Here is a 22,560-nt window from a genome sequence, read left to right on the forward strand (position 1 = left end):
AGTCATGTCATGTCCATGTCTGGTTCTGGGGCCTGAGCCCAAGGCAAGGCGCAGGTTCTGGGTCCTTGTCCAGTCTCTGGCTCGGGGTCCAAGCCCTAGTCTGCATTCTTGTCCCTGCTCCTTGTCTGTATCCCGTCACTCTAGTCAAGTCCTGTTCCCTGTACTTCAGTGTCTGTGTCTTGTATTTGGGTCCGCCACCAACGCCCCCTCATTGTGACAAAGCTAGTCCTATTTGGCCAGGTTTATCATGTATTTTTCCACTTAACTCTAAAATGCCCACTGAAATGAGCTAGGAACTTATGTAGTTAGAACATAGAACATATAGAATATAGAACAGCACAGGACAGTACAGGCCCTTTGGCCCACAATTTTGTGCTGACCCTTAAATCCTATCTCCCATATAACCCCCCACCTTAAATTCCTCCATATACCTGTCTAGCAGTGTCTTAAATTTCACTAGTGTATCTGCCTCCACCACTGACTCAGGCAGTGCATTCCACGCACCAACCACTCTCTGAGTAAAAAACCTTCCTCTAATATCCCCCTTGAACTTCCCACCCTTTACCTTAAAGCCACATCCTCTTCTACTGAGCAGTGGTGCCCTGGGGAAGAGGCACTGGCTGTCCAGTCTATCTATTCCTCTTAGTATCTTGTACACCTCTATCATGTCTCCTCTCATCCTCCTTCTCTCCAAAGAATAAAGCCCTAGCTCCCTTAATCTCTGATCATAATGCATACTCTCTAAACCAGGCAGCATCCTGGTAAATCTCCTCTGTCCCCTTTCCAATGCTTCCACATCCTTCCTATAATGAGGCAACCAGAACTGGACACAGTACTCCAAGTGTGGCCTAACCAGAGTTTTATAGAATTGCATCATTACCCCGTGACGCTTAAACTCTATCCCTTGACTTATGAAAGCTAACACCCCATAAGCTTTCTTAACTACCCTATCTACCTGTGAGGCAACTTTCAGGGATCTGTGGACATGTACCCCCAGATCCTTCTGCTCCTCCACACTACCAAGTATCCTGCCATTTACTTTGTACTCTGCCTTGGAGTTTGTCCTTCCAAAGTGTACCACCTCACACTTCTCCAGGTTGAAGTCCATCTGCCAGTTCTCAGCCCACTTCTGCATCCTACCAATGTCTCTCTGCAATCTTCGACAATCCTCTACACTATCTACAACACCAGCAACCTTTGTGTCGTCTGCAAACTTGCCAACCCACCCTTCCACCCCCACATCCAAGTTGTTAATAAAAATCACAAAAAGTTCAGGTCCCAGAACCGATCCTTGTGGGACACCACTAGTCACAACCCTCCAATCCGAATGTGCTCCCTCCTTCACAATCCTCTGCTTTCTGCAAGCAAGCCAATTCTGAATCCACCTGGCCAAACCTCCCTGGATCCCATGCCTTCTGACTTTCTGAATAAACCTATTCTGTGGAACCTTATCAAAAGCCTTACTAAAATCCATGTAGAGCACATCCACTGCACTACCCTCATCTGTATGCCTGGTCACCTCCTCAAAGAACTCTATCAGGCTTGTTAGACACGATCTGCCCTTCACAAAGCCATGCTGACTGTCCCTGATCAGACCATGATTCTCTAAATGCCCATAGATCCTTTCTCTAAGAATCTTTTTCAACAGCTTTCCCACCACAGGCGTAGGGCTCACTGGTCTATAATTACCCGGACTATCCCTACTAACTTTTTTGAACAAGGGGACAACATTTGCCTCCCTCAAATCCTCCGGTACCATTCCCCTGGACAACGAGGAAATGAAGATCCTAGCCAAAGGCTCAGCAACCTCTCCCCTCGCCTAGTGGAGCAGCCAGGGGAATATTCGGTCAGGCCCCGGGGACTTATCCGTCCTAATGTATTTTAACAACTCCAACACCTCCTCTCCCTTAATATGAACATGCTCCAGAACATCAACCTCACTCATATTGGTCTCACCTTCATCAAGTTCCCTCTCATTGGTGAATACCGAAGAGGGACATCGCTCACTTCCACAGCCTCCAGGCACGTTTTCCCACCTTTATTGGCCCTACCTTCATTCCTGCCATCATTTTCTTCTTCACATAATTGAAGAATGCCTTGGGGTTTTCCTTTACCCTACTCTAGTTCAAGGGTTATAAATGATGGACAACTAAGGAAGACAAGCCAAGGCCACCAGCTTCCTGAGAACAAATAAATGGAAAGTTGTCCAACTTTTCAATAAATTGCTACAGTCTTACTGATCTGAATAATCCCTTTTACTGTTGTGTTATCATCTGGTTCCATGTCCTACACAATAAAGAGTGAAAAAGTGTAAATAAGATATTTCACTTACAATCATCGCTCCAGTTGCTACTTTAGCATCCTCGTGGAAGTGACCATCAGGTTTCTGTTTGTTTAATATCAGCCACTTCACAGCTCCACAGAGTACATGTGTCTCAACTGTGATCAAGTTATATGCCATTGCAAACACCTTAACCACATAGGCAGTTAACCTAAATTGAAAGAAATACAGCACAAATTTATTTGATAAAAGTTGAAGGGTAGAAGTTTACTCTTTTATGTACACTGAATTAAAATCTGCTGCAGAATGAGCTTCCAGCACAAGTTGTGCATGTGAGCTTGATTTCAATGTTGAAGCGAAGGTACGTGGATAGTAGGAGGATAGTAGGATACTATGGAGGAGTATGGTCCCAGTACAGATCAATGAGAGTCGGCAGTTTAAAGCATGGACTAGATGGGCCAAAGGAATTGTTTCTGTGCTGTACTTTTCTATGACTCTGTGCTTTGAAGCCCTACTCCTGAATGGGGACACCTTTCATAGTATCACTTCCCTGGCACTTGTAAGAGATAACAAATTGAGAGCATAACGAAAAGATAGATATTCTGAACTGCAAAAATATTAAAAATAGTCAAATGAAGAAATATAACCATGAATCCTGTAATAACATCACTGATTGATTCATTCTTGCAACCCTTGGAAACCACTTATTTTCAAAACAACTATTATTTTCTACAATTTTATCCACAGAAATAGTTCACAGCAGTCAAGATGTACATTATTCCTAAAAGAATCATTATTCATTTTTAGAATGGAAGATTTTCAAACCAATTTTGTGCATTCTATACATCTGGTATCGTGTTGCATTCACAAGCATCATTTGTAGAGGTAGAAAATTTAACAGCATTTTATACTTGTGGTAACAGCATTTCACCAAAAATAAATAATCATAATAATGTACTGGGAATTCAGATTATGCTCAGGAAGGAGAGGAAACATTTAAAAGTGAATTTGAATATACCATGTGCTGGATGGCTGATGGAGATATATTGCATAAGAACCATCTTCCTTGCGATACGCCAGTTGTTGGGTATAACCTGGGTAAAGCAAAAACAAAAATCACAGATTCTATGAATTCCGAACAATAACAAAAAGCTGGGAAAACTGATCTGTAGAAATTTGGATCTTTCCCACTGAATTCTATGTACTGCGCTTATGAAAGTAGAAATTTTTGCTACAAATAGGAACTACAAAGGGAAAACGAGTATCATCTTAAAAAGTGACATCTGAGAACATGATATTTCAAAATGAAATTCAGGTTGAGTTACTCTATTCTGAAAATTTGATTCTGAATTACAGGCACAAACATTGAATTACTATACTCTGACAATTTGATTGTTGTATCATGTTCAAAGATGATATATGCTCCATTTCTAAACACTCATTATACAGCCTCCACTACAAAAGGAATTAGAAGTAAGAAGTATACATTTATTAAAGTATTTACATATTGAAACAATATTGTGAATTAGTTTTACTCTAACTCTTTGCCCTTTGACATCACCTCAGCTGCACAAATGCATTTGTCATCTCCTGATGCCTGTGATCTTCATAGTTCATTCCCCTACAGCCCATTTTATGAGTCTCAAATGGATCCTAATTTGTCCCGTCCTGCAATTACTGTTATTATCCTTCACCCTGACACCTTCATCATTTTGAAATATCATGTTCTCAGATGTCACTTTTTAAAATGATACTTGTTTTCCCTTTGTAGTTCCTATTTGCCAATGCCAATATACTTTTTCCCTTTTCCATCTTTAAGTCTTCAATGACCGAGTGGTCACATTAGTCTCTATGGTTTCATTACCCTCCCAACCTGCTCTTGGTCAGGATTCCATTCCATTACTTCATTTATTCTGATAATCAAACGTTCCACACAGGTGCATGTCTTCCTTGTTCTTGAACATTGCACTCCCTTCTATCATAGAACCCTTGACCACATCTTATATATTTCCTACACCTTTGTTCTCATCCCCTGTAATCAACTCATTGTCTTATACGATTTCTGCCATGTCCAACAAAATTCTACAACCAGGCACAAATTCCGCTCCATTTCCCTAATCTTGCACCATTTATCCATGCAACTGCAGGAGATGCAGCACTTATTCCCCCTCCTCTTAACCCTTCCCACCATCCATAGACCAAAACGATCTTTCCAAGTGGAGCACTAATCCACTTGTACTTCCAATTTTGTGTACTGCATTCAGGGTTCACACTGTGGTCACTTACAGAGTGCAGAGAGACAAATTCAGGGTTCACACTGTGGTCACTTATACAATCCAGAGTACCAAATGCAGACTGAGTGGTCACTTGTAGAATATTCAGCCTATTGGAACACCCCTGACCTTCTGCTTACCTGCCACTTTAATTAACCATATGATATGTGTATTTGTGTCCTCCCAAGGTGTTACAATAAGGAATAATACAAGCCTGAGGAAGAAAATGTCTTTATCCAGATATGTTGCAGCCTTCCAGACTCAATATCCAATTTTCCAAATTTAGCTTATTCTATTTTTTTTTCCTATCTCTGTCAAAGTTAGCCAGTTCTGCATATCAGCATTTGACTCCATTTTTTAATGCCATTCATACAGTCTGCACTGCTGGGCATGCACTCCAGTCTCAACATTATGATGGATATTCGATTCCCGGGGGCCTCTCATGTTTGCCAAGCTTAGCTTTCTAAACACAGCACTCACTACTTATAAAAATCAAACAGTTGTAAGTTAAACTTCCATCTAAGATTATTTATTTAGCTTCTGGTTGTAAATGGGAGCCTTCATTTCTTAATGTAAATGGCAATAGGTAACCAGTAATGAGTTTGAAAGCACAGATTTGCATATAGACACATTGTTTATAGAATGCAGTATGCTGGTCACAGCACTAGGTTTATTGCTGATCAAGATGTGCAGTACAAGACAACAGTTTACATAATTTGGCTTCTTTCAATCTGACAGTGCTGGCTAAGTATTTAGTTCAAGAAAACTTGCAGACCAGAGACAGTCACTTAACATATCAGTAACTGATCTATTAATAAATGGGAAGGTTTCTGTATTCAAGCAGTCAGCTTCACAGCATTAATAGTGCATAGTTGGGAAATGAGACTCCAAGAAGCTGTGTTGTTGCGTGGATTAACAAGATTTGCAGATTTGCAGATTTTCTCTTGTTTGAGCTCTTAGAGCATTTTTGTTAAAAGACATCTAAAAGAATATCACAAGTGTGAAGTCACCCAAGTACAAAGAAACTGTGTAAGTGTAAAGAGCAGTTCAAGCTCATTAGAATGGGGTAAGGAACATCAAGAGTATGAAAAGACAAGAGTCCATTAGTCTGTCTATGATTTCTGCAATGCATGACTAGTTTGTTTGCACCATGGGTATGTTTTTTTTAGCTGATAGGAGAACAGATTATTATCTGAATGGTGGCCGATTAGGAAAAGGGGAGGTGCAATGAGACCTGGGTGTCATTGTACACCAGTCATTGAAAGTGGGCATGCAGGTACAGCAGGCGATGAAAAAGGTGAATGGTATGTTGGCATTCATAGCAAGAGGATTCGAGTACAGGAGCAGGAAGGTACTACTGCAGTTGTACAAGGCCTTGGTGAGGCCACACCTGGAGTACTGTGTGCAGTTTTGGTCCCCTAATCTGAGGAAAGACATTCTTGCCATAGAGGGAGTGCAAAGAAGGTTCACCAGATTGATTCCTGGGATGGCAGGACTTTCATATGATGAAAGACTGGATCGACTAGGCTTATACTCTCTGGAAATTAGAAGATTGAGGGGGGATCTTATTGAAACGTATAAAATCCTAAAGGGATTGGACAGGCTAGATGCAGGAAGATTGTTCCCGATGTTGGGGAAGTCCAGAACGAGGGGTCACAGTTTGAGGATAAAGGGGAAGCCTTTTAGGACCGAGATGAGGAAAAACTTCTTCACACAGAGAGGGGTGAATCTGTGGAATTCTCTGCCACAGGAAACAGTTGAGGCCAGTTCATTGGCTATATTTAAGAGGGAGTTAGATATGGCCCTTGTGGCTAAAGGGATCGGGGGTATGGAGAGAAGGCAGGTACAGGGTTCTGAGTTGGATGTTCAGCCATGATCATACTGAATGGCGGTGCAGGCTCGAAGGGCCGAGTGGCCTACTCCTGCACCTATTTTCTATGTTTCTATGTTTCTATGTACCTCTTCCTCTTAGAAGTGTAATTTGGAAGTCTTTTTTAAGATAGAAATCCTTTGAGTTATAAATGCCTTTCAAGGATGTTGCTTGGATTTAAATGTGAATCATTGAAAATAAATAAACTGTGTTAAAGCTATTTCGTTTGCTGGAAGTATCTTCTCCTTGGTAGCGAGAGAGGACCCACCACTCAAATAGTGAGTATTCGAAGCTAAGGTCGCCATAAAGAATAAAGAGGGTTGTGAAGTCATCTTTAAAGATTGGTTAGTTACAGTATAACCGTTCTTTAGTGAGGGTACTCATGGCTATTTATAGCTGAAAGGGCATAGCATCTTTATTTGAGTTTAGAACATCACCATCAGCCAACCCAATACCATCACAAAATTTACAACCCATTACACACTCTTCATACTTAAACACAATGATCTGTCACTTTCATGGTTTTGTACATTGCTGTCAAACTATGTGTTTTATTTTCCATAAATTGCCCTGACATTTAGATTTATATCATTGACATATATTGCATAAAAGACTATAAAATATACCAAGCAACCTTTTGCTTCCTTACAATTTTGGGTCCAATTTGCCCTTCCCTTGGATCCTGCTCAATTTTCTTTTTTTATCCTGTTTGGCATGCCGGATCATAGTTGATCCTAAATCTCAAATTCATTGCTTAATCCCAACATCTATTAATCTAATAATGTCCATAAATTCAGAAGACCATAAGGACACAAGACATAAAAGCAGAATTCGGCCATTCAGACCAAGTCTGCTCCGCCATTCCATCATGGCTGATCCTGGATCCCACTCAACCCCATACACGTGCTTTCTCAGCATATCCTTTGATGCATTGACTGATCAGGAATTGAACAAATTCTGCCTTAAATATACTCATGTAGTTGGCATCCACCATAGTCTGTAGCAGAACATTCCATAGATTCACTACTCTCTGGCAAAAATCTTCCTTCTTACTTCTGTTCTGAAGGGTTGCCACTCAGTTTCGAGGCTATGCCCTCTAGTTTTGGATACCCCCACCACAGGAAACATTCTGTCCACACCCACCTGATCTAGTCCTTTCAACATTTGGTAAGTTTCAATGTGATCTTCCTGCATTTTTCTAAATTCTATTGAGTACAAGCGCAAAGATGCCAAACGCTCCTCATATGTTAACCCTTTCATTCCTGGAATTATCCTCGTGAACCTCCTCTGGATTCTCTCCAATGACACCACATCCTTTCAGTCTCTCATGGAGAATTCACTTTACCAGAATCTTTAGTTTTTAGTGACAATCTGTTTCTATAAAAAAATCAACACTATTATCAACATGAAGCATTGTTGCCTTGTACATGTGAGGCCAGATGCTCAAGGCAAACATCTATGGTCATACTTAAAATGAAACGGTTTACATATTATTTTTAACAATGCTTTTTATTTTAAACAATGTACATAAATCAGTGATGCTCTGTACCTTTTTGAATATTTCCCACTGCATTTTTTCTAAGGTCCACTCCCAACTTTGTCCACTGATTGTTTTTGTCTAGGTATACTGTAACAATCAGCACTGGTGTCATTCTTGCCATGTTCTGTTCACCACATCCACTTGGAACAGTGATTAGATGCTTCAGTTTGCTTGCGTCGATAGTATTTTCAATTGTCTCAGCTAAAAGGTCTCCTGTTTCATTGGTGAAATAAATTTGAGTATTCTGTTAAATATACAAACATACTAATTCCAGGCTAGGTATAACTAATGGCATTTCACAATATATGAAAAGAAATTCCATGCATTTACACATAAAAATCTAATCTCTTTCATTCTCTTGGAAAGAATTTTTTGATGAAGCTACATGAATTTTCTCAAATTTTCTGTTGTGGATTGCTTCAGGTTGTTATAGCTGGAGGGCTGTAGTGGGGACAAGCCCCCACTACCTATTAAATGCTTCCAATGGCATGCACCTCAAATAGCTCCTGACAATCAAATCTAGCTCCAGGCCTTTACATGTGGCTTAGCTACTAAGCCCCGCAAAACCTTTTCTACTGACAGACGGGGCAAAAGCGGGTTACTGGTGCCTTTGGGCAGATGGGGCTTGACAGCTGTGGTTAGCAGCTCAGCTGGGAGAAGAAAAGCTCTGATCTCAAATCTTCACTACATTGTGGCTATACCCACTCTTGGGGAAGGCCTTGGGAGTAAATGCTGAGGGAAAAACCTAGAGCTGGAGTCGGTAAGGCAGTCCCATGTTGAGTTCAACACTGACTGGCAAATCCTGTGATGCTGCTGATGCCAAACTATATCGGTCTTTCCCATTCCCTTGTCTTCATCAGATGTGTGGAGGGAGGGGGGCTTTCTACATGGGCAATAATTTGCTCTCCATATTGTACTGCACAGGCTTGTTTATCTAAACAGCCGGGGTACAACATCCATGGTTAACTCTGACTGATGGAGGCCTCACACATGGATTGCTGTGATAAGAAAGGTTTTGCTTTCAAGCAGGGGTGCCCAACGTTTTTTATGCCATGTACCAATACCAATAATCAAAGGGTCTATGGACCTCAGGTTGGGAACACTTGCTCCAGTGGATGCAAAAGACAGCAGCTTAAAGAACTGAAGAGAAAAATACAGAAGCCATAGGTATAAATCAGGGAGATTGTGGTTAATTGGATAACTCTATCTAGAAACTGCAGCACAAAGACAAGAGGGCCACTAATCTCCATCTGTACGGTACTATTTTGTAATTCCACAATCCATATATTTTATAAAAGAAACTAGAACAAAATATTTGAGATTCTTTGAGAAACACTTTTCTGCAGTAGAATAATGAACATGATTTTTTTAACTATATGAACAGCATTTAATAAATTATGTTAGTTGAAATCTCCATTTGTGAGGGATTCTCTTGGGGCATTAGATGGGGTAAGTTGCATTTTGGTTTTGCTCCATTCATTTTTCAATCTTTTTACCACCCTTTTGCTATCTATATTAAAGTGATAATAACACTTTTATATGCTTGAACTTTGATTTTTAATCGCTGGAGCTGGATACCAGAGGGAAAAAGGCATCAGCCGAAGGCAAGGAAGCCAGTAATGGAAATGGAAGGACAGAAGGTGATTTTAATCAGCCTAAACTGTCTCAACTCACTTTGGAGGCTATGTTGAAGCTCCTGGATGATAAATTTGATAAAAGATTTTCTACTTTGCAAGTATTGTTAAAGGAGGTCGAAGGGAGACTGGGAGCACTTAAGCGGGAGAATAAAAAACAACAGCAGCAAATTTCTGAATTCGATGAAGCTGGTAGACAGAGCGATCTTAGACTGGATTAGTTGGAAAAAAATTAACTTTGACCACTTAAACAGGAACAGTATAAAGTCAAGATTATTGACTTGGAAAGTCGCAGACGTAGACAGAATTTGCGAATATTAGGACTCCTTGAAGACGTTGAGAGTGGTGACTTTACTAAATTCTTTTCTCAATTTTTAATGGACGCGTTCAGCTCTGAAGTTTTTTCTACTCCCCCTATATTTTAAGAGCAAAACTTCCTAAAGAGTTGAAGCTTTGACCTGTTATACTCCGATTCCACTATGTGCATAGCAAGGAGCATTTAATTCGAATTTCCCATCGGAAAGGGGTTATTGAACACGGAGACCTCAAGTTTCCTCTGATTGAAGACTACAGTCCTGAGATAATGCAAGAAAGATTGCTTTTTAAACTGGTAATGTCTGAGCTCTATCAAAGAAAGTTCCAACCAGCTCTGCTATTTCCAGCTTGCCTAGGTTATTCTGCCTGATAAATCACGTAAATGGTTTAAATCCATGGACGAAGCTCATCAATTCCTTGAGGATCAACTATTGATCTCAGCTGTCTAATAAATTTACTGTTTCTTCATGTCTGTACTCATTTGGTTTATAAGTTAATAACCAGTTCATAGATCTGGACTTGTAAAGTTTGAAGAATTTTGCCCTTGGTTTGATTATACTCGTACTATGTTTTGGAGTATGGATGTTTATCATGTTTTTATGTTAAAGTTCCTTTTTTCCCTTTATTATTTTATTTTATTTTATTATTTTCAATTGTTCATTTTTGAAAATAATTAAGATTCTGATTTGGTGATTGTTTGCTCTTCCTTGAAATATTAATAAGATTGCATTCTGTTTCACTTCCCAAGATCCCAAATATTTAAAAATATTTGTTTGGTGTTTTTATGGCATTTTTTTCCTCAATGTTTTGACTGTGGGTGGTATTTTGTATTCTTTTCAATTTTGGAGATTTGCCTTCAAGCGAGATGGGGGTAGAGGATTTTCTAGATAGCTTTCTGACTGCCGATTGGCCAGTTTTTAGGCTTTTGTGGATTGTATGGAGCTATTTTTAGTTTAGTTTTTTTTCATCTGGGCTGATTTGAAACTACAAATATGTCTAAATTGTCGTAATTTCCGGTTCCCCTTTAAATCTTTTTCTCCCTTCCTGATTCATGAGTTTCCTATGCAGTAAGGTTAACCCTTTACATACCATATGGCTTATTCAAGTAAAATGGATAATATTATTAACTTTGTTTCATGGAATACGAATGGTTTGAATCATCTGATTAAATGGAAGAAGATTTTTAAAGTTTTTCATTGATTGAATGCTCAGATTATTTTTGCCCAGGAAACTCATGTAAGGAAAGAGAATAATCAGCGTTTTTTTTTTAGATTTTGGAAAAGGAAATAATTTTAAACCAACTCACAGGCTAAGGTGAAAGAAGTCTCTATTTTTGTAGGCACCTCGATTTCATTTGTTCACTATGAAGCAATCTCAGACCGGAATGGTAGATTTCTGTTAATTACTGGTTTACTTTATAACCAAAAAGTTGTTATGGTTAATATCTATGCATCAAATACCGGCTATCCTGAATTCTTTAAGCATTTATGTGCATCTCTTCCTAATTTACAAGAATATATGTTGATAATGGACAGAGATTTTAACTGTTGCCTGAATCCCATGATCAATAGGCCTGCACCCAAACAGGTACTTCCAAACTGATCTGCTATTTTTATTAATTCCTTTTTAGTTGACTCCTGAATTTTTGAAGTTTTGAGGTTTTTACATCCTAACGATAAAGAGTTCTCATTCTTTTCTCATGTATATCATAATTAATCTAGAATTAATTACTTGGTTATCGACTCTCGATTAGTTTCGTCTGCTACTGCCTGTGAGTATGATACAATCACCATCTCTGATCATGCGCCCCTGAAACTATCAGTGAAATTAACTGATGTAACTTTCAGCTCTAGACAATGGTGGTTCAATTCTACTCTGCTTCAGGACTTAAACTTTGTTGACTTTATTAAAGAACAGATTGCCTATTTTTTCAACTATCTTTATGAAAGAAATTTCCAGTGGGATATTATGGGTTACTTTTGAAGTAGATATCCGTGGGCAAATTATTTCATATTCTGCTGGATTGAAAAAATGAATTAATAATGAAATATGTACATTGGTTGATAAGATTAAAGAAATTGATAGAAAATATTCCACTGCTCCTAATCTGGAGCTTTATAAAAAGAAAGTTGAACTTCAGATGCAACACAGTTTGTTATTAACATCCCTGATTGAAAATCAATTACTTAAAACTAAGAGTCAGTTTTATATACATGGTGATAAAACAGATAAATTACTGGCCAACCAATTGAAAGCTGCTTCGGCTAAATGTCAGATTAGTAAGGTTCAAGACCAAGACCCCAGCCTGTGTCCAAGCTCAAGCCTCAAGACCAAGACTCCAGCCTGTCTCCAAGCCTCAAGCCTCAAAACCCCAAGCCTGTCTCCAAGCCTCAAGCCTCAAGACCCCAAGCCTGTCTCCAAACCTCAAGCCTCAAGACCTCAAGCCTGTCTCCAAGCTATAGCCTCAAGACCCCAGCCTCCAGTCCTGGAGTCATACCTTGTCCATGTCTGGTTCTGGGGCCCGAGCCCGAGGCAAGACCAAGGTTCTGGGTCCTTGTCCAGTCTCTGGTTCAGGATCCAAGCCCTGGTCTATATTCTTGTCCCCACTCCTTGTCTGTATCCTGTCACGTCCCTACTCTATTCAAGTGCTGTTCCTTGTACTTCAATGTCTGTGTCTTGCATTTGGGTCCATTCCCAACGCCTCCCATTGTGACATGTATGATGTAAGCTGACCTTTTCCCAATCCTTTTCAATACCTTTTTGTCTGTGTATGGAGGAGAGGAGTTAATAATAAATAATGATTTTAACCGATGAAACATGGCAGCCCAGCTTTTGTTTTGTTTTTTTTTAGTGTAGGGAGACTTCTTCTTAGTATAAAATTTTTTGAATATTTTTCATGTTCAGTTATTAAGAGATTGGGAGGCTTAAATTACATATGTTATTCGGAGTCTGTGTCTGTATACGTTAACCGTTACTAATGTAAACCCGATCTCTTTGTTTCAATATCATTGTTATGTTTATCAATTCAAAACTTAAGTAAAAATGATTGAGAAAGAAAGAAATATCCATTTGTTTTCTCACTATAGAATGGTGCAAAAGCAAAACACAGGTAGTGATAATCAGGACCAAAAATAATCCCCATTAGAAACCATAGAAACCATAGAAAAACTACAGTACAGAAACAGGCCTTTTGGCCCTTCTTGGCTGTGCCGAACCATTTTCTACCTAGTCCCACTGACCTGCACACGGACCATATCCCTCCATACACCTCCCATCCATGTATCTGTCCAATTTATTCTTAAATGTTAAAAAAGAACCCGCATTTACCACCTCGTCTGGCAGCTCATTCCACACTCCCACCACTCTCTGTGTGAAGAAGCCCCCCCCCACAATGTTCCCTTTAAACTTTCCCCCCTTCACCCTTAACCCATGTCCTCTGGTTTTTTTCTCCCCTTGCCTCAGTGGAAAAAGCCTGCTTGCATTCACTCTATCTATACCCATCATAATTTTATATACCTCTATCAAATCTCCCCTCATTCTTCTACGCTCCAGGGAATAAAGTCCTAACCTATTCAACCTTTCTCTGTAACTCAGTTTCTCAAGTCCCGGCAACATCCTTGTAAACCTTCTCTGCACTCTTTAACCTTATTAATATCCTTCCTGTAATTTGGTGACCAAATCTGAACACAATACTCCAGATTCGGTCTCATCAATGTCTTATACAACCATAACATTCCAGCTCTTACACTCAATATTTTGATTAAAAAAGGCCAATGTACCAAAAGCTCTCTTTACGACCCTATCTACCTGTGTCGCCACTTTTAGGGAATTTTGTATCTGTATTCCCAGATCCCTCTGTTCTACTGCATTCCTCAGTGCCTTACCATTTACCCTGTATGTTCTACCTTGGTTTGTCCTTCCAAAGTGCAATACCTCACACTTGTCTGTATTAAATTCCATCTGCCATTTTTCAGCCCATTTTTCCAGCTGGTCCAAATCCCTCTGCAAGCTTTGAAAACCTTCCTCACTGTCCACTACACCTCCATTCTTTGTATCATCAACAAATTTGCTGATCCAATTTACCACATTATCATCCAGATCATTGATATAGATGACAAATAACAATGGACCCAGCACTCATCCCTGTGGCACACCATTAGTCCCAAATATCTATCCTTCTTTGAAAGTTCTTGTTGAATCTCTTTTCAGTGCCTTTTCAGATTGTGTTGATTCCTGAAGTAAAGCAAATACAGCAACATTTGTAATGAAAATAAATCAACTTTTGAGTAAATAAATACGTAAAATTCAGGATAGCAAGAGTTTGCAGACTGATTTGTTTGCTGATTTCATGGAGGTCATGCAAAAACTCTCTGGAAAAATATCAAAGACAAAATGGATCAACTGGCAATGTTGATCAGTGCAACAGCATTTACTTAGCAAAGACATACAGATCATAAAGACTGCAGCAATAAAAAAATTCTTTGCCAAGCAGACAGACCACCGATTGTATACACCAAAACATAATTTCTCCTGATCAAACTCTGATTCATTTCCATGTTTTGTGAAATATCCTAAAATGTTAGTGAGGAAAACCCCAAGGCATTCTTCAATTATGTGAGGAACAAAAGGATGACTGGAGTGAAGGTAGGACCGATTAGAGATAAAGGTGGGAAGAAGTGCCTGGAGGCTGTGGAAGTGAGCGAGGTCCTCAATGAGTACTTCTCTTCGGTATTCACCAATGAGAGGGAACTTGATGATGGTGAGGACAATATTAGTGAGGTTGATGTTCTGGAGCATGTTGATAATAAGGGAGAGGAGGTGTTGGAGTTGTTAAAATACATTAGGACGGATAAGTCCCCGGGGCCTGACGGAATATTCCCCAGGCTGCTCCACGAGGCGAGGGAAGAGATTGCTGAGCCTCTGGCTAGGATCTTTATGTCCTCGTTGTCCACGGGAATGGTACCGGAGGATTGGAGGGAGGCGAATGGTGTCCCCTTGTTCAAAAAACGTAGTAGGGATAGTCGGGGTAATTATAGACCAGTGAGCCTTACGTCTGTACTGGGAGAGCTGTTGGAAAATATTCTTAGAGATAGGATTTATGGGCATTTAGAGAATCATGGTCTGATCAGGGACAGTCAGCATGGCTTTGTGAAGGGCAGATCATGTCTAACAAGTCTGACAGAGTTCTTTGAGGAAGTGACCAGGCATATAGATGAGGGTAGTGCAGTGGATGTGATCTATATGGATTTTAGTAAGGCATTTGAAAAGGTTCCACACGGTAGGCTTATTCAGAAAGTCAGAAGGCATGGGATCCCAGGAAGTTTGGCCAGGTAGATTCAGAATTGGCTTGCCTGCAGAAGGCAGAGGAAGCGGTGGAGGGAGTACATTCAGATTGGAGGATTTTGACTAGTGGTGTCCCACAAGGATCTGTTCTGGGACCTCTACTTTTCGTGATTTTTATTAACGACCTGGATGTGGGGGTAGAAGGGTGGGTTGGCAAGTTTGCAAACGACACAAAGGTTGGTGGTGTTGTAGATAGTGTAGAGGATTGTCGAAAATTGCGGAGAGACATTTATAGGATGCAGAAGTGGGCTGAGAAGTGGCAGATGGAGTTCAACCCGGAGAAGTGTGAGGTGGTACACTTTGGAAGGACAAACTCCAAGGCAGAGTACAAAGTAAATGGCAGGATACTTGGTAGTGCGGAGGAGCAGAGGGATCTGGGGGTACATGTCCACAGATCCCTGAAAGTTGCCTCACAGGTAGATAGGGTAGTTAAGAATGCTTCTGGGGTGTTAGCTTTCATAAGTCGAGGAACAGAGTTTAAGAGTCGTGATGTAATGATGCAGCTCTATAAAACTCTGTTTAGGCCACACTTGGAGTACTGTGTCTAGTTCTGGCCGCCTCACTATAGGAAGGATGTGGAAGCATTGGAAAGGGTACAGAGGAGATTTACCAGGATGTTGCCTGGTTTAGAGAGAATGCATTATGATCAGCGATTAAGGGAGCTAGGGCTTTACTCTTTGGAGAGAAGGAGGATGAGAGGAGACATGATAGAGGTGTACAAGATAATAAGAGGAATAGATAGAATGGATAGCCAGTGCCTCTTCCCCAGTGCACCACTGCTCAATACAAGGGGACATGGCTTTAAGGTAAGGGGTGGGAAGTTCAAGAGGAAGGTTTTTTACTCAGAGAGTGGTTGGTGTGTGGAATGCACTGCCTGAGTCAGTGGTGGAGGCAGATACACTCGTGAAGTTTAAGAGACTACTGGACAGGTATATGGAGGAATTTATGGGGCTTATATGGGAGGCAGGGTTTGAGGGTCAGCACATCATTGTGGGCCGAAGAGCCTGTTCTGTGCTGTACTATTCTATATGTTCTAAAACAGAATTTTCTTATCAGAAAGAACATAGAACTGAAGGAAGATATGAAGGGGAATAGTAATAGTCAGGTCATAAAATATATCCCTGGTGCTGTCTAAAATACGTTTTAAACATTGTAATAATAATAATATGGGTGGCGGGGTGGAGATATGCCTCTACCAAAGGAGAATAGGGTGCTCCTTTTCTCTGCTAGCCTGCAGGTCACTCTTGGGCAAGGTGTAGCACCTGCTTTGTCCCCTGATTAGGGTCACATGAAGCCAGGTGGGCAGGTGGTGGATGGTCGTATGACCAGCTGTTGTATGTCACAAGTCCTGGTTATGTGACCACCGACGCGAGGCAATCTCTGAAGAGTATTGATGATGGCTGGTGTCACCCATCTTATAAAGACACTGCCTGGATGAAGGCAAGTGGCAAATCACTTCTTTATAAAAATTTCCCAAGAACAATCATGGCCATAGAACATGATCACCCATGCAATACGACATGGCACATAATGATGATAATAATGAATAATATCGACCTTCTCTGGCAGCTCATCATCAATAGAAACCATCCATGTGTACAAAACCTACCGTCAATAATTAAATACATCCCTTTCATATTAAACCGGTGCCCTCTAGCTTTAGACCTCCGTCCTGCGAGGAGGAATTCCGACCATCTATCCTGCTCATAACACTCCTTTTTTATTTAATGGATCAATCCTCAGCCTCCTACATTCCAGTGAGATTAAACACAGTCCATCTAATCTCTCTTTAAAATTATATCCCTACATTCCAATGAGATTAAACATAGTCCATCTAATCTCTCCTTAAAACTATATCCTTACATTCCAGTGAGACCAACCACAGTCCATCTATATCCCTGCATTCCAGGTAAAATTTTTTCTACAGTTTGTTGTTCTCATCCTCCCCTTATTATGGCATTCACAAGCACATTCAACATTCCAAGTGCTGTCTAACAATCTTAGGTGCACTTTCAATGTGACATCCAACGCTTCTGCTCAATGCTTCAGTTTATGAAATTAAGTATACCAAAGGCCTTTTTCTCTAACCTGTCAATGTACTGTGTGTTGCCACTTCCAGCGAGCTAAGAAACTGCTCCCTATGATCTCTCTATACATCAACAGTCCTAGGTGTTTGATGGTAAGACTGGTAAAGTGATAATTGGTAGTTTGCAATACAAAGCATGAAGCAAAACATTCATTTCAGGAATCAGACTTAGACCACATGGAAACAGACCCTTTGACCTAACTCATCCAGGCCCATCAAGCTGTCTACATGAGCTGTACCCATTTGTCTGTGTTTGGTCTACATCCCTCTAAATCTTTCCTCTCCATGTACCTGTCTAAATGACCTTCAAATTTTGTAACTGTAGCCCCCTGGTAAGCCTCAAGCTTGCTCAACTCACAGTCGTCTAGGAGAAGCAGCCTTCGGCCCCGCCAAACTGGGTAATCAAGTTTCTGTGGATGTTGTGTGATGTACCCCACCCCGCCAAATAACAGACAATACACCACATGCGATTAAATGATTACACTTTATAGATATTACTGGAACTATGTAATTAATTGAGATAAAATATAAAAGGAGAGTAAAAGGCGCCAAACTTATCAAAGTTCAACCACTTCGTGCACAACAGTTGGAGCTCTAGTAACGAGGTCCTCTTTCCACCATCCGATCCTTTCTGACCACGTCGACCCGCCGACTGGGACCAACCACGGTGGTCGACCAGACGTTCCACACAAATCTGTCTTTGTCTCCTCTCCTCGCCGAAGGGCTTCGTCCCGTCGGCCAGCTTACAGCATCGCGTCTCCCCTCTCTGTCCCCAACGTGCCTTCTGCCCCAAAACCCCGTGAAACAGTAGCTTACAGACACACAAGAAAGAATAACATCTATCCCAATTGGTTCATTCTCTCCCTTATCAATAATATAACCCAAACAAGCAGACTGAGAGAGAACTCCTTCCAGTTAACATAACAAAGAAGCCATTTTGATTAGCCCATGCAGTAACATAAAAGAAGAAACCCCTTACATAACTTTACCTATCTCCACCACTTCCACTGGCAGCTTGTTTCATGTACCCACCATCCTTCATTTGAAAAAGTTTTTCTCCATGTTCTTTTTAAGTCCTCCCCTTTTATGTTAATCCAAAGCCTTCTCATACTAGATTGTGACTTATTCATGCCTCTCATGTTTTAAAATAACTCTGTATTTCAAACAAGGGCAGAACTTAATTGGCAGGGTCTTGGGGAGTGTTGTAGAAGAGATTTGGGAGTGCAGATACATAGTTTCTCGAGAGTGGTGACAGATGTAGACAAGGTAGTGAAGGAGGAGCCTGGCACATTTGACTTTATTGGTTAGGATTCGGACACTGCATTACAGCTGTACAAGAAGTTGATTAGGATGTATTTGAAGTATAGCATACAGTTATGCTAATTCTGCTACAGGAAATTATGTCATCAAATTGGAAAAGACACAAAGCAGGTTTATGAAGGTATTGATGTGGCTTGTGGTTTGATGTTTTTTGGAGAAAACCCTCGAGCATAGAAAGCTGATGGATATTCTTATAGGCATGGTAGTGTAGCAGTTATAACATCACTTTACAGCATTAGCCAGTGATCAATGACCAGGGTTCAATGCATAAATCCTGTCCTGGTTTAACTGACCAGACTCCAACACTTTACACATCTGAGTTAGATTCCATCTGCAATTTTTTTTAGTTGACTTTCCCAGTTGATCTAGATCCTTTTGTGACCTTGAATATCCTTCAATGCTAACTTTGGTGTCATCTGCAAACCTACTAACTATCCTGATCCTAATCATTAAAATAGATGAAAAACAATAGTGGACACAGCACAGGTCCTTGCTTCCAATATAACCATGGACCTCCAAAATGAAGAGCAGTCCTCCACTACCACCAAGCCAATTTTGCATCCAATAGGTTAGCTCATCCTGGATCCCATTTCATCCAAACTTCCAGAACAACCTACCATGTCAAAATGCCTGAAATGAATATTTTTCTGAGCTACATACTTGGAATGTATACCAAGGAAATGTCATACATTATTCTGATATTTTTCATCCCATAAGGATGCTTGTCTTAAAGATGACCAGATGACAGTTTTCTAGCGAGAAGAAGAATGGGAGTGGAAAATGTTTCCTAACCAAAGTAGTACTTAAAGCTCTAATTTTAAAGTGAGAGGTAAACAGGTCAGCAAGATAAGGAAAAACAAAAACAAAAACTAAGCTAGTTACAGAACCATGTTATAATCAGAATAAAGAGAAAAATGCCACTGTGTGCATTTGAGTTTGACGGACAATAATTTTATCCTGTGAAGGGCAATCTTACACTTTCACTCCAATTTTAAAATCTCTGTTCAAGTCCTTTTCTAGTGTAATGTTGGAGATGGAAAACAGAAGATAGGTAACTCTGAATGTTGCAACATGCACAAGTCAGATAAAATCTAGAAATATATTTGTCTCCAATTTCTACAGGACTGAGTCAATCAGCATTAACCACTTACCTTGAACGCTGATGAGTGTCAGTGGCTTTGTATTCGGAACCATGTCATCTGGGGCATCGATGGTGACATCAAATGATTGAGTTTTGCCTAAGTTGAAGGAAGAATATAGTTATTTATTGATTCATAATAGATTCTTAGTAGACTGCTATATCATCAAAACTCACATTATCATTGACTCCAAATCTTATAACTTTCCAGCCTAACTACATTTGGATGCATCTTCATCACAAGGAAGACAGGAATTCAAGATTACTTTTCTCAAGGACAATAAAGAATAAGCAATGAATACTGATTGCCAATGATGCCTATAATCTGTAATTTAACAACAATCTAATTGTTACTTTTCCAGATAGTGATGAATTTTCAGAGCTCTTAACGGACTGATTATCGAAGTAAGGCCATTGAGAGTATTTTAAAAGGCAGTTGGTAAAGTTTTGAAAGATTGAGGAATCAAGAATTGTGGGAAGTGACACAGAAGAGATGAGGTTGGTGCAGAGCAACCATAAATTGTGAGACAGGTTTGAATGACTGACTAGCCGGCTCCTCCTATTTTTCTGAATTCTTACTTACTTTTCTGCCAACTATTTGAATGTTGTTTATGTCTTCTTAAATCACTTTTGTCATCTTTTAGAGCAGTTTACAGTGTTGTAGTTTAATACTTTAGTTTATCACAAGTATTCACAAGATAACCCAAAGGAGGTAAACTGAAGTGAGACACATAAAATAGAAAGGAATAAAGAGTTTATGTTTCAGGCCAAAATCCTTCATCAGGAATGTCTTCAGGTTCTCAGCCTGAAATGTTGACTCTTTATTTCTTTTCACAGATGTTGCCTGACTTGCTGACTTCATCCAGCATTTTGTAAATGTTGCTCTGGAATACCAGCTTCTGCAGAACCTCTTTGTTTAAGGTAAACTAAAGTTGGTTGGTTTTATTTTCCCCTCTTTGTGCTATAAATCAGAAATCCCTGTAAGTAAATTGAGAAATACTTGATAACATTGAAATGCAGCAGAGAATTTGAACTAAGCATGCAAAACCTTCCTTTGACCAATGTAGAACCATTGGAGGTATAATAAGACCTGACTGAGGGAACCCATCCCTAAATAAAGGCTGTTCAGTCTGTTCCATTTTCTTACTTGATAAAGGACGATCAGAGAGATGTTCAGTAATACTTCTATATCTAATGAACCCCAAAACTAGTCATTTGTAAATCCTGTGGAAGTCGTGACATGATTTTAATTGTTGGTTAGATCCAGTACTGGATTAATCTCTCTCTGTTCCTAGACTCCCTAGCAAATCTGCTTTATCTATTCACTCTTTCCTTTCTAATTATGGAATTTCTGATGTGTGGCATTTTTTTCCCATCCTACTGAGAGAGATTATTCCTTTTTTTCAAATGTCCATCATACTTTTACTAGAATTGATTATTTCTTAATGGATAATCAGCTGCTTCCATCTGGTCGCTCTTGCGATTATGAGAGTATAGTGATTTCGGATCATGCCCCAGTTACCCTGTCCATAAATTTCCCTGGTTTTCCTCAAGTGAACAAAGATTGGTGTTTTAATTCGTCCTTGTTGTCAGATAATGATTTCGTAAAATTTATGAAGGACCAGACAACTTTTTTTTAAGGACTAACATGTCATCTGAAATCTCATCCCAGGTTGTCTGGGATGCCATGAAAGCATATTTGAGGGGTCAAATAATTTCATATACTATGAATCTGAAAAGAAAGACCTATATAGAGCATTTAGACTTGATTGGTCAAATTAAATCAACAGACCAATTATATGCCCAGACCAAAAATCCTGAATTGTATAAGAAGAGAGCAGAACTTCAAACTAAGTTTGACCTCATCTTCACTCGGCTGGTTGAATGCCAACTTTTTGAAAGTAACAGTCGATTTTATATTCATGGGGATAAATCCAGTAAGTTTTTAGTTAACCAACTAAGAGGCTGTAAAGCTAAATAACAAATTACAAAAATTCGAATGGGAAATGGGAGCATTACTTTGAATCATTCTGATATTAATGACACATTTAAGAACTATTATTCTTGACTTTATACCTCTGAATCTTTAAATGAGAATATCTCGGCTGAGCATTTTTTTAAATAGTTTAAGTATTCCTTCGCTCTCCCCTGACTTTAAAGCATTACTCAATGAACCATTATCAATAGAGGAAATATCATCTGCCATCTCTGTATTACAGTTGGTAAATCTCCTGGACCTGATGGGGGCTTTTCTGCAGAATTTTATAAATCATTTTCTTCACTGCTTTCGTCTCAATTATTTTTAGTTCTATCTGATTGGGTTAAGCATGGTAACTTGCCTGCATCATTTAACAAGGCATGTATCATTCTTTTAGCCAAAAAAGGTAAAGATCCGACAGAGTGTTCTTCGTATAGGCCGATTTCTTTATTAAATGTCGATGTTAAAATTTTGGCTAAAGTTTTGGCTCGTAGATTAGAGAACAGTATACCCTCTATTATTTCTGAAGATCAAGCTGGTTTTATCAAAAATCACCTTCCCTTTTTTAATATTTAATATCTTATATTCACCCTCAGCTGGGACTCCTGAATGTGTTATTTCTCTTGATGCAGTGAAAGCGTTCAATCGTGTCGAGTGGAATTACCTTTTTGCGGTTTTAGAAAAATTTGATTTTGGACGAAGTTTTACTACATGGATTAAATTGCTATATTTATGTCCCACCACTTCTGTTTTGACCAGCTCTCAGCTATCCCAGTCTTTCA

General features: G+C 39.7%; 1 protein-coding gene across 1 annotated transcript in view; it reads right to left on the bottom strand.

Annotated features, from left to right (window-relative positions):
- The window catches only part of LOC134340378 (complement C3-like), a 265,235-nt gene that overhangs the window by 69,534 nt on the left and 173,141 nt on the right, over positions 1-22,560 (bottom strand). Inside the window, exons 23-26 of the mRNA XM_063037558.1 lie at positions 19,814-19,900; positions 7,974-8,177; positions 3,300-3,375; positions 2,333-2,492 (exon numbers count right to left, since the gene is read on the bottom strand). Coding sequence (XP_062893628.1) covers positions 2,333-2,492; positions 3,300-3,375; positions 7,974-8,177; positions 19,814-19,900 — 527 coding nt within the window. The remainder of the gene's footprint in view (positions 1-2,332; positions 2,493-3,299; positions 3,376-7,973; positions 8,178-19,813; positions 19,901-22,560) is intronic.

The sequence above is a fragment of the Mobula hypostoma genome, chromosome X1, assembly GCF_963921235.1.
Source record: "Mobula hypostoma chromosome X1, sMobHyp1.1, whole genome shotgun sequence".
NCBI lineage: Eukaryota > Metazoa > Chordata > Chondrichthyes > Myliobatiformes > Myliobatidae > Mobula > Mobula hypostoma.